The sequence below is a fragment of the Rana temporaria genome, chromosome 3 (assembly GCF_905171775.1).
Source record: "Rana temporaria chromosome 3, aRanTem1.1, whole genome shotgun sequence".
In the NCBI taxonomy this organism is placed as follows: domain Eukaryota; kingdom Metazoa; phylum Chordata; class Amphibia; order Anura; family Ranidae; genus Rana; species Rana temporaria.
The window spans coordinates 470,485,176-470,499,147 of NC_053491.1; the positions used below are offsets into that span (position 1 = coordinate 470,485,176).

The 13,972-nt window shown below is 44.1% G+C and overlaps 1 protein-coding gene across 1 annotated transcript; it reads left to right on the forward strand.

Moving 5' to 3' along the window:
* Positions 1-516: 516 nt before the first annotated feature.
* Positions 517-1,470, forward strand: LOC120930642 (olfactory receptor 11L1-like). The gene has a single exon (XM_040341819.1). It carries the CDS (start codon positions 517-519, stop codon positions 1,468-1,470), a length of 954 nt encoding a protein of 317 aa, XP_040197753.1.
* Positions 1,471-13,972: the final 12,502 nt, after the last annotated feature.

Genomic DNA, 13,972 nt, shown 5'->3' on the forward strand with positions numbered 1-13,972 from the left:
GATAATCAAGTGGTTAAGGCCGATACACACGATCAGACTTTTTGACAACAACGGTCCAAAAGACGTGTTTTATCCGACAATCCAACCGTCTGTATGCTCCATCGGACAATTGTGTTCGGTTTTTAATCGGACAAATGTTCGCTGTGAATGCTCTCAAACATTCTGGCAACATTTGTCCGATGGAGGATCATCCAATCATGTGTACACAAGTCCATCGGACTAAAGTCCAAAGTATAAACACACATGCTCAGAACCAATGCTAAACATCAGACAATAGCAGAAGTTGCCCAAAGGGTGGCGGTAAAGAGCAGAAAAAACCTGTAGTACGTCTGTTACGTCACTACGTTCGTGTTTGTTGCCGTGTGTATGCATACCAAGTTCACGGACAATGCCCTTAGGAGCAAAATCCACGTAAAAGTCTGATGGAAGTCCAATCGTATGTATGAGGCTTAAGATTCATCAGTCGGCAATAACTGCTTTCTATTACAGGACCTGTGAAACGATTTCTCCGGTAATATGTATGGTCAAAATCAGACAAGAATTGCTGAAGTTCTGCTTCTAGGTTTCCAGAACACTCATCATCTGAAAGTTTTGCTCTTCGTTATCTTTCTTCTGATCTACATGGTGACAATAACGGGGAATTTTCTGATTGTAGTATTGGTGTCCGTTAATAGCCGACTGCACACTCCTATGTATTTCTTCCTCAGCCTTCTGTCTTCTTCTGAAGTCATTTCCACCACCAACATTGTGCCCAAAATGCTTTCCGTCATCATGAAAGATGGTGGCTCAATGTCTTTTTCTGCTTGTTTGACTCAGTTTTACATCTTCTCAGCTTCAACCAACTCTGAATGTTTTCTTCTCACCGTAATGTCTTTTGACCGATACTTGGCCATTTGTAACCCATTGAGATACGTCTCCATCATGGACTTCAAGCTTCAATTCAACTTGGCATTATGGCCTTGGTTAACCGGCCTCCTGGTAACTTTACTTATCACCATTCTGGTTTATAACTTGCAGTTCTGTGGACCCAATGTAATAGATCACTTCTTCTGTGATCTGTCCCCCATATTACAGCTTTCTTGTTCGGACACGACCACGGTAAAAGCCCAGGCCTTCATATTTTCAGTTCCTGTCATTGTCTTGCCATTTATTTTCATTGTTGCCACCTATGTCTTCATATCTTTTGCCATCTTGAGGATAGCATCACACAACATGCGTCAGAAAGCCTTCTCCACATGCAGTTCCCACCTGGCTGTTGTCTGTATGTATTATGGGACTCTAATGAGTGTTTACCTTTTCCCATCAACAGGTCATTCTCCAAGTGTGAGCAAAGTTCTCTCTTTACTATACGTAATAGTGACCCCACTTTTTAACCCAATCATATACAGTTTAAGGAATCGGGATATCCTAGTAGCTCTGAGGACCTCAATATGTAAGACAACATATGACATAAATGAAGGTATACAGTAACTCTACGGCCCCGTACACACGACCAAACATGTATGCTGAAACTGGTCCGCGGGCCAGTTTCAGCATACATGTTTGGTCATGTGTAGGCGCGGGCCTTTTTCCAGCGGGCAAATATTCCTGGACGTGTTTTAAAACCGTCCGCTGGAATCCTGCCCGCTCGGACATGTACGGTCGTCAGTACAGACCTACCATACATGTCCGAGCGCCCGCCGTCCCTCGCATGCGTCGAATGACTTTGACGAATGCGTGGAAGCCTTTAAATGGCAGGCCCACCCACGTCGCCGCGTCATCGCCGCGTCATCGTCGCGGCGATGACGCGGACACGCCCCGCGTAGTGTTTACGCGCGGACTTCTGTACCATGGTTAGTACAACCATCGTACAGAAGCCCTCTGGCAGGCATGTACGGTGAAAACGGTCCGACGGACCGCTTTCATCGTACATGTTTGCTCGTGTGTACCGGGCCTTACTGTTCTCCAGGCCAAGTTTAACCATTTCAATACCGGACATATTTACCCCCTTCCTGCCAGGGCCGATCCTAGGGTCACAGACGCCTGGGTGCAGAAATATTTCTGGCGCCCCCACATGAATGTGGTCATCTTACCAACTCCTCCCCTGTACAAGTGTTTCTATGGCAACGACTCAAACACAGAGCTGCTCCCCTAACACGGACAAGGAGAACACATCAGGCACGGACTGCCCCCCCCCCCCCCAGTGACGTCACTGCATGGCTGGTCTCTCTCACAGAGACAGCAGCTGCTTCGCTCTCCTCCTCTGACAGAAGGAGGGAGGGGGGACGGGCTTGGGCAGGAAACACAGTGGCGGCGGCGGTGACTGGCTGAGAGAGCCGCCTCTGGACACGGACAAGGAAAGGAGGAGCAGGAGGGAGGGGAGCACTCTTATGCTTCAGTCCCCCCACCTCTGTGGCACCTGGGTGCACTGCACCCCACGCACCTGCCTAGGATCAGCCCTGCTTCCTGCCCAGGCCAATTTTCAGCTTACCGCCCTGTCGCACTTTGAATGACAATTGTGCGGTCATGCAACGCTGTACCCAAACTAAATTATTTATTATTTTGATTACGCAACTAGAGCTTTCTCTTTGTGGTAATAAAATCACCATTTGGGTTTTCTATTTTTTGGAAAATAAATTAAAAAAAGACTAAAAATTTGTTTTTCTTTGTCTCTTTGTTCTTTTCCTCAGAAATTTAGCCCAAAATGTATTCTGCTACCTTTCTTTGGTGAAAATAACCCACATTATTGTATATTATTTATGCCATAGGAAAGTGAAGTCCACAAACTATGGTATATAGCTAAAAATCCTTATGTACTGATGGACTAATTTCACGAGGCTCTAAAATGTCAAAACGGTACAAATACCTCCCAAATGGCCCCTTTTTGGAAAGTAGACACCCCAAGGTATTTAGTAAAAGGCATTGTGGGTTTTTGAAGTCACAATTTTTTGGAAAATTAACCGCTTTCCGACTGCCTAACGCAGATATACGTCGGCAGAATGGCATGGGCAGGCAAAGCAATGTATATATACGTTTGAATCCTGTCCCCTAGCGAGTGCGCGTGTCCGCCACAGTCTCCGTGTCCGTCCCTACGGAAACCGCAGACTCGATGTCCACCGGTGTCCCGCAATCGGGTCACAGAACGGCAGAACGGGGCGATGCCTTTGTAAACAAGGCATCTCCCTGTTCTGCCTGGTGACATGTCACTAATCGTCTGCTTCCTCTCATCGGAAGCAGCGATCAGTGATGTGTCACATGTAGCCACACCCCCTAACAGTTAGAATCACTCCCTAGGACACACTTAACCCCTTTCTAGCCCCCTAGTGGTTATCTCCTTTACTTCCAGTCACATTTATACAGTAAACCCCTATTTTGTGGACGCTTTTGCACAAACCAATCAATATCCGCTTATCGCAATTTTTTTTTACCAAAATTATGTAGAAGAATACGTATCGGCCTAAACTAAGAATTTTTTTTTTTATTGCTTTTTTTTTTTTTTTTTAAATGGTGGTATTTATTATAGCAAAAAGTACAAAATATTTTTTTTTTTTCAAAATTGTTGCTCTATTCTTGTAATAAAAACCGCAGAGGTGATCAAATACCACCAAAAGAAATCTCTATTTGTGGGAAAAAAAGGATGTCAATTTTGTTTGAGAGCCACGTCGCACAACCGCGCAATTGTCAGTTAAATTGACGCAGTGCCCAATCGCAAAAAGTGGCCTGGTCTTAGGTCAGCCAAATGGTCCGGGGCTTAAGTGGTTAAGAAATTAAAATCATCATATAAGTAGTGTGGTGGTGATTAGGGACACTGAATGGTGACATACATTTTGGTTTTAAAGAAATAGTTTGGTGGTTTGGAGCATTGTTGAAAATGTGGGTGCGTTTCTACAATGTAACTGTTCAGCAGAGGCGTTGCTAGGGAGGTGCGGGGGTGCGGTCCGCACCGGGTGACACCCGCTAGAGGGGTGACACCATCCCATTTTTTTTTCTTTTCTTTTTTTTTTTAGCTGACATGCCCAGCCTGCCCTGTGCAATCCCAGCCTGCCCTGTACCACCCCAGCCTGCTCTGTGCCACCCCAGCTTGCCCTGTATCACCCAGCCTGCCCTGTACCACCCCAGCCTGCCCTGTACCACCCCAAACAGCCCTATACCACCCAGCCTGCCCTGTACCCCCCCAAACAGCCATGTACCACCCCAGCCTGCCCTGTACCACCCCAGCCTGCCCTGTACCACCCAGCCTGCCCTGTGCCACCACAACCTGCCCTGTACCACCCCAGCCTGCCCTGTACCACCCCAGCCTGTCCTGTACCACCCCAAACTTTCCCATGCCACCCCAACTTGCCCTGTACCACCCCAATCTGCCCTATGCCACCATAACTTGCCCTATACCACCCCAACCTGCCCAATGCCACCCTAACCTGCCCTGTACCACCCCAACCTTTCCCATGCCATCCCAACTTGCCCTATGCCACCCTAACTTGCCCTATACCACCCCAACCTGCCCTATGCAACCCTAACTTGCCCTATCCCTTCCCCAAACTACCCTATATCAACCCAACATGCCCTATACCACCTTAACCTGTCCTATACCACCCCACTACACCAACCTGCCACTAAACCACTCTATACTCTATACTACCCTAACCTGCCACTATACTGCCCTATACTATCATTTACAGGGGCTGGTTTTGGGTGCGCCCCGTGCCCGTGCGCTGCCTGCTTGGTGCTGGGCAGCCTAGACAGAGGGGGGGTGACACCATGTTTTACCGCACCGGGTAAAACCAACCCTAGTGACACCACTGCTGTTGAGCCTGAACATATGAACTCCTACCATATGAGCTTGTTCCAGGTTGGTGACACAAAAGGTAGTGAAGCGAGGATCAAGATGTTAACTCCAACTCCTGACCATATAAAACTAATTTAATAAAGGAAACTCCCTAATTTTTTCCTTAGGGGCTCACAAGTATGTATGTATAGCCAAATGGTTTATTTTTTAGTTTTAGAGTGTGAAATTATTAAAACCCCTACTGTGTTATTTATTTATTTTGTTGTCTATGTACCATTGGGGAAATTTACGTTCACCCCCTGTATTAGAGATTAGAGATTAGAGAAGCAATAGGAAGTTAGATATCTCCCCTCTTTGACAGTTGTCCCTGGAATAGGTGTCGTCATTAGAAGTTTTCCCCTTAACTCTCGTTCTAGGGACCAAAGTTTGGATTTCCTTTTTTCTTTCCTTCTGACAATGGTCAGACTTTCTGACAAAATGTTACTTCTGTTGTCTCAGATGATACATTATATTACCAAAAGTATTGGGACACCTGCCTTTACACACACATTAATGGCATCACAGTTTTAGTCCGTAGAGTTCAATATTGAGTTGGCCCATCCTTTGCAGCTATAACGCCTTCAACTCTTCTGGGAAGGCTGTCTAGGAGGGTGTCTATGGGAATGTTTGACCATTCTTCCAGAAGCACATTTGTGAGGTCAGGCACTGATATTGGATGATAAGGCCTGGCTTGCAGTCTCCTCTCTAATTCATCCAAAAGGTGTTCAGGTCAGGATTCTCTACAGGCCAGTCAAGTTCCTCCACCCCAAACTCGCTCCTCCATGTCTTTATGGACCTTGATTTGTGCACTGGTGTGCAGTCATGGAGGGGCCATCCCCAAACTGTTCCCACAAAGTTGGGAGCATGAAATTGTCCAAAATATCTTGGTATGATGACGCCTTATAAGTTCCCTTCACTGGAACTAAGGGGCCAAGCCCAACCCCTGAAAACAACCACCACACCACAATCACCCCCTTCACCAAATGATTTGGACTGGTGCACAAAGCAAGGCAGTAACCCAGAAGTGGCAACTTCGATAAATGGTCAGACTTTTAAAAAGTTCATGAAAAACTGATACATTTTTGCTCCTGAATTTATAAGGAAGCAAAAAAATAGGCTTTTATTTCCTGTGCTGTCCTATGGTAAAAAAACAAAAACAAACAACGGATGTCCATAAAAAGTTCGATAAAGTATTTAGGATGCATCTGATGCTCTCACTGGTAATTATCAGCTGTCAAAATGACAGCCAGTAATTGCTTTAAATTATATGGCAGGAGCTGTGTACATAGGAGCAGCTCCTCCTATGTAAAATGACACTTGCACATAGTCTGCAAATACACTGTAACAATGTATTATTTTATTTTATTTTATTTAATATTTCTTTCTTTCATTTTTTTTTGTCAGTAGCGTTTTATTGAAAATATACAACGGTACAAGCCAAAAACACATACAGGCAGGGCTTTTTTTCAGGGGGAACTTGGGGGAACTCAGGGCCAAATCATCAAAAGAGATACGACGGAGTAACTGCTGTTACTCCGTCGTATCCCTGGTCCTAACTATGGAACTGATCCACAGAATCAGTTTTCCATAGTTAGGGAGAAGATCCGGCATGTGTAATTGAATTACACTGTCGGATCTTAAGGATGCAATTCTAGGCCGGCCGCTAGGTGGCGAGGCCATTGCGGCCAGCCTAGAATATGCAAATGAACACTTACGGCGATCCACGAACGTTCCGACAGGCCCGTCGCGCTAATTCTACGTCGTTTACGTCTAGTTACGCCGCGTAAAACTAGGGCTCAGCCCTAGCTCTCTTAAGCCATGTTAAGTATGGCCGTCGTTCCCGCGTCGAAATTGAAATTCTACGTCGTTTGCGTAAGACATTCGTAAATGGCGCTGGACGCCATTTACGCTAACGTCTAAGCAAATGACGTCGGAGCGACGTCAGTTAGCGCAATGCACGTCGGGTAAGTTACCCGACGGAGCATGCGCAGTACGTCCGGCGCGGGAGCGCGCCGAATTTAAATGGGAATCGCCCATTTGTATTAGGAACGCCTTGCGCCGGACGGAGTTAAGTTACACCGCCGCAAATTTCCAGGTAAGTGCTTTGTGGATCGGCACCTAACTTGGGAGATTTGCGGCAGTGTAACTTAACTCTGAAAAGTTAAGTTGCCCTCGGCGGCTGTGGATCAGGGCCCTCACTTCCTCCACCTCTGGCTCAAAATCACTTGTAATCACAGAAGTCTGGTTTCTGTGTTTACAAGTGACAGCTCTGCACTCTGTGTGTAACCCCCCCCCCCCTAAACTCTGCACTCTGTATGTAATGCAATCCTGGTATTTAATGCCTTTTTACGACCCTTCTACAGTTTTTGAAATCTGAACGGGGTCGTGGTTGAGTTCCTGCACCTATTTTCTGAGAAAAAAAGCTCTGCATACAGGTACACACATGTACAAAGTACAAGCACAATACAAAGCGACAAATCAATCATAAAAGCCAAAGTACAAAGTTGCATATAAAACTTCAGCAATATGCAGAACACAAGAACGCCCAGTATGGCAGATAGAGAGAACATTTAGAGGGTAAAGGTAGGGTGACCACATTTCCAAACGGCTATTCATGGACCCCCTTCCCAAAAATCAGCTTGTGCTGTAATGAATCACAGCACAGCTGGGGCGGCGGACGCGCGCTCTACCCACAAGCACTGATCACGCCACCTTACTCACTGACAGCACTTGTCTTGACTGGCCGAGACCCGTTTTACCTTGTTCCAACACTGGCTTTACTCCGCCCTGCTGTGATTAGACACAAGAGGTGGGATTTATGATTTGTCCAATCACAAGCAGGGGGCGGGATTGTGTCTCTCCAGACATTCCCGGCCAGGACAAGTGCTGTCAGTGAGTAAAGCGGCGATGTGGTGGCCTTTTTTGGGGGCAACAGATAGAGGGGAGGGGATTTGGCTGTGTCAGCTTCATTCCGGGACACTGTATTGTCCTGGAATGAAGGTGCCCGGGACCTGGGACAGACCTTCAAAATATGGGACTGTCCCGGGCAATCCGGGACACTTGGTCACCCTAGGTAAAGGAGAGCAAGGAAGGGAATAGAGTGTGAAGGAAAAGGGGGAGAGAGGACAGGGGAGAGGGACTAGATGAGAAAGAAGGAAGGAAGGAAGAAAGGAAGAGGGAGGGGTGGGGGGGAATAGCAACAGCAACCATCCAATCACGTAGAAAGGAAATTTTATTAACCACTTGAGGCCCAGGGAAGTCATATGACGTCCTGGGCTCTATGGGGGATATCTGAATGATGGGTGCAGCCAGAGCTTTTTTTCTCAGAAAATAGGTGCAGGAACTCAACCACGAGCCATTCAGATTTCACAAACAGTAGGGTCTTAAAGGGGCATTAAATACCAGAATTGCATTACATACAGAGTGTAGAGTTCAGGGGGTTACAAAGCTGTTACTTGTAAACACAGAAACCAGACTTCTGTGTTTACAAGTGATTGTGGTGAGCAGACACCAAAGGGTCTGAGCCAAAGGTGGTGGAACTCAGTTCCCCCAAGTTCCCCCTGAAAAAAAGCTGCAGCTACAGTCATCATTCAGATATCTGCATTTTCAGCCGGCGATTCCCTACACCATAGGAATGATCATAGTGGCTGTTCATCGTTCCTACGGGCGGAAAAAGGGGACGCCCCCCCCCCTTCCGCTGCCTTCCGGTGCTTCTACCGACTCACCTGTGCGATCAGTGAGTCAGTGACAGGATGTGCCGGCCCCGGATGCTGATCATAGAGCTTTCCAGCAGACCAGATGGTCGCCGGAGTCTCTATAATCGTTGGAGGCTGGGCACGATGTTATGACGTCACACCCGGCCTCTGCATTCAAAAAAACGCCGCCGCTTCGGCTGTGAAGTGGTGATCGTTTTTCTTTTTTTTTTTTTTAGGCCTCCCAGCCTAGAGGTGAGATGTGAGGTCTTATTGACCCCATATTTCACTGTAAATAGGTGCTGTCATGCCATATTCCTATTACAAAGGATGTTTACATTCCTTATAATAGGAATAAAAGTGATACATTTTTTTTTTAAAGTGTCAAAATATAAATAAATTAAGTAAAATTAACAATAATATATATATATATATATATATATATATATATATATATATATATATATATATATATATATATATATATATATATATATTTAAAGTGCTCCTGTCCCCGTGTGCTCGCACGCAGAAGCGAACGCATACGTAAGTCCCTCCCACATATGAAAATGGTGTTCAAACCACAAATGTGAGGTGTTGCAATGAACGTTAGAATGAGAAAAATAATTCTAGCCCTAGACCTCCTCTGTAACTCAAAACAAGTAACCAGTAAAATTAAGCGTTGCCTATGGGGATTTTTAGGCACCGACGTTTGGCGTCATTCCACAAGCGTGTAAAATTTTGAAGGGTAACTTCATCTTTCACATTATGTAAAAAAAAACAAAAAAACTTTACTGTTTTTTTTAAAGCATGTTTTTTTTCCCAAAATAAACGCGTTTGAAAAAATTGCTGTGCAAGATAAAACGTTGCAATGACCACCATTATATTCTCTAGCGTCTCTACTAAAAAAAACATATATAGTATTTGGGGGTTCTATGTAATTTTCTAGCAAAAAAATGATGATTTTTACATGTAGAAACGAAGTGTCAGAATTGGCCTGGGCCTGAAGTGGTTAATATTTAGACTGAAGGGGCCAGATTCAGAAAAGAGATACGATGGCGTATCTCCTGATACGCCGTCGTATCTCTGAGTCCGGCCGTCGTATCTATGTGCCTGATTCATAGAATCAGGTTACGCATAGATATCCCTAAGATCCGACAGGTGTAAGTGTCTTACACCGTCGTATCTTAGGCTGCAATCTCATGATGGCCACTAGGTGGCGCTTCCGTTTGTTTACGGGAGGAATATGCTAATTAGTAGTTACGTCAGTTCAGAAACGAACGACCGCCCGGCGTTTTTTTTAACGTCGTTTGCGTTCGGCTTTTTCAGGGGTGAAAAGTTACCCCTGCTATAGGAGGGGTATGTGCGGCATATCCTATGTTAAGTATGGCCGTCGTTCCCGCGCCGAGTTTTGAAATCTTTACGTCGTTTGCGTAAGTCGTCCGTGAATACGGCTGGACGTAATTTACGTTCACTTCGAAAGCAATGATGTTTTGCGGCGGATTTTCGAGCATGCGCACTGGGATGTTTTCACGAACGGTCAAGCCCAATTTAAATAAAACACGCCCCCTACATCCCCATTTGAATTACGCGGCCTTACACCGCAACACATACGTTACGCCGCCGTAACTAAGGGCGCAAGTTCTTTCTGAATAAAGAACTTGCGCCCAATGTTACAGCTGCAGGTCTGTAGACCACCAAGCTCTGAGGAAAGGGGTATGCCCCTGAAACGCGTCAGCCCTAACATCGCTCGTAGATTCAAGCGAATATCGCATCCTGCTGATGTTGTTGGACTTCTGCTGTATTGTCTTTCAAGGCTTGATTTTAAACTCCACTTTGTGAGTACAATGATTTATTTTAACAATTTTAATAAAATTCATTTAACAGTATCACACTAGGTCGGTGCACCCTCCGTTCTCTTTTTTCTCACAAAGACAACAAACCACTCCCTCTTCATGTGTACAAAGACAACAAACCACTTCCTCTTCATGTGTACAACGATAACAAACCACTCCCTCTTCATGTGTACAAAGACAACAAACCACTCCCTCTTCATGTGTACAAAGACAACAAACCACTTCCTCTTCATGTGTACAAAGACAACAAACCACTCCCTCTTCATGTGTACAAAGACAACAAACCACTCCCTCTTCATGTGTACAAATACAACAAACCACTCCCTCTTCATGTGTATAAACAAAGCGAACCACTCCCTCTTCATGTGTAAAAAGACAACAAACCACTTCCTCTTCATGTGTACAAAGACAACAAACCACTTCCTCTTCATGTGTACAACGATAACAAACCACTCCCTCTTCATGTGTACAAAGACAACAAACCACTCCCTCTTCATGTGTACAAAGACAACAAACCACTTCCTCTTCATGTGTACAAAGACAACAAACCACTCCCTCTTCATGTGTACAAAGACAACAAACCACTCCCTCTTCATGTGTACAAATACAACAAACCACTCCCTCTTCATGTGTATAAACAAAGCGAACCACTCCCTCTTCATGTGTAAAAAGACAACAAACCACTTCCTCTTCATGTGTACAAAGACAACAAACCACTCCCTCTTCACGTGTACAAATACAAACAACCACTCCCTCTGCATGTGTATAAAGACAACAAACCACTCCCTCTGCATGTTTACAAAGACAGCAAGCCACTCCCTCTGCATGTGTACAAAGACAGCAAACCACTCCCTCTTCATGTGTACAAAGACACCAAACCACTCCCTCTTCATGTGTACAAAGACACCAAACCACTCCCTCTTCATGTGTACAAAGACACCAAACCACTCCCTCTTCATGTGTACAAAGATTAAAAAAGAAGGAGTCGCGTAAAATAACACAAAAAAATGCTTATTATCCACTATGTGACGTGGACACAATACTAAAGGAATATCTGTTCAGCATATAAAAGCTATCAGAAATATGAGCACAAAGTATAAAAATTGAAAAAGTGAAAAATAAACACAGTCCATTAATAGACACAACAAGAGATAGTAAGTCCCAAGTGTGAAGCAAATCCACATGCGATGTGATTGTTGACGAACAGAAGACCTCCACCAACAGAAAACACTGACCCTTACCAGAGTCAAAGATCTCATAGAGATCAGATATAGCGTAAATATAATGACATCCACCATCCACAGCGAGAATGCAATCAAGCCTCCGTCCAGTGCAGTCAGAATAAGTAGTTAATCACTATCCCAATGGTCACCCGATAACAGTAAGCAATCTCGTAGTAAAACAGCATAAAATAACAGCCGGCCGGCTTGTAGGAGCGTGTACCCGTCTCTTCCGGGTCCTCACACGTATACGCGGTGACGTAAGAGCGCCGCCTCCCGACGTTTCGTCACAAAAGGGACTTGATCACGGGATGAGGAGACGCTCCGAGTCACCGCATAAATTTAAACAGAGGGAGGGGCTAGCCTCGAGATGAGTCTAGAACAGCCGCACATCCGCCATCTTGACTTCTGGAAAAGCCAGCCAGCTCTAATAAAAACATATACAATATCTCCACGCAGAGTAAGGGCAAATAAGAACAATATATTGGTATTAACACTGATCAGTTCAAAACCGACAGCAACCAATATAAACAGAACGTTACACTATATAAACGGCACAGAGCACAGGAATGATACCAACACCCGCAATGTTAATGAAAGTGAAGTGAATACACAACACCTCATGTAACCATCACTCACGGCTGTATGTTAACCCATGAGGGTGCTCGAATGCATTCACAAAATAAAAAATAGAAAAAAAGTAAAAAAAATAGTCATAATCAAGGACTTAAAAGAATATATAATAAAATGATAACCATTATAAAAAATAGGATGTGCACCTGAGTGGGACCCATCTTGAGTTTACAGTTTTTACAGACAGACTATAAATATAGCCACTCAAGCCACCTTGGTAAGTAATAAGTAACATACTATGAATATTGTAAATATCGACAACATTATATAATATAAATGTGAATACATATCCATAATGATTGCACATCAACTAATATTAATATTACAAATGGATACCAATAAACCACAATTACGTCAAATCGTATGAAAACCCATGATTGATCAAAAGTTGAATTATGAATTATCAATTATGAATTATCAGTTCACATCGACCTCAATATTGAGGCCATAAGGGGTGTAGCATTTTATTTTATGTATCCAAGACATTTCGACCTGGAAATACTTCTCACTAGGTCACTCCCCCTCCAGTGGGCATTACATTTGTCTATACCCAAAAAAACAGTGTTTTGGGGATTTTTAACAGTCAAATAATGCTTTGAAACTGAATGTTCCATGAAGCCACTTTGAATATTAGCAATGTGTTCATTGAGCCGTATGTGTAGAGGGCGTTTGGTCCTGCCCACATATTGAAGGCCACAAGGGCACATTAGAAAATAGATAACCCCAACAGTTGAGCAGTTAATAAAGGGCTTGATAGTAAAGCTCTTAAGAGTGAAACTAGAGCTGAACTCAATAGTCCTTTTGGATTTACATCCGTTTAAAAGGGCAACTCTGACACCTACCACATTTGTAAAACCCTGATAGGCCCGCAAGAAACATCAATGGTATTTTCAGGGGGTTTAACACATTAGGAGCTAATTTGTCTTTCAGGGAAGGGAGTCCCCTGAACACAACCTGTGGTCTCTCAGGTAGCAAACCTTTGAGAACATTGTCGTTCTTTAGGATATGCCAATGTTTGGAAAACATATGCTTAACATTGGCATACTGACACGAGTAATCTGTAACAAATGGGATCTTAAACTTATTAACAGAATCAGAGCATGGTTTATCCTTTAACAGAACCGCTCTGTCTATACCAATCACATGGTCCAAAGTATCGGATAAAAAATTTGGGCAATAGCCTTTCGCTTGAAAACGTTCTGTTAAAATGTCTGCCTGTCCCAAAAAAGTAGCATGTTTAGTGCAATTCCTTTTTAGCCGTAGGTATTGGCTCTTCGGTATGGACTCAAGCCATGAAGCATGGTGACAACTATCTCTAGAAATATAAGAATTTTTGTCAGTAGTTTTGAAATGTGTTGATGTCACAAAATTGCCATCCTCAACAGAAATGACCAAATCAAGAAAATTGATCTATGTTTTGCTGGCCTCATAGCTCAAAAAAATCCCTCGCTCATTAATATTAAGTGATTTAATGAACAGGGATAAATCACTCTCGGTGCCATCCCATAGGAGGAGGATGTTGTCAATGTATCTGCCCACAGAAGAATCTGGGGCCTAGACTGAACACAGACGACATCCTCCTCCCACAAGGCCATAAATAAATTCACAAGGCTAGGGGCATATTTGGCTAGCATAGCCACCCCACGATCTTGCTTATAAAATTGCCCATCATGCCAAAAAAAAGTATGAGTAGTGGCAAATTCTAATAATTCCAAAATAAAGGAAATTTGTTCTGCGTCCAAACCACTATCCCTATTGAGGTAATGT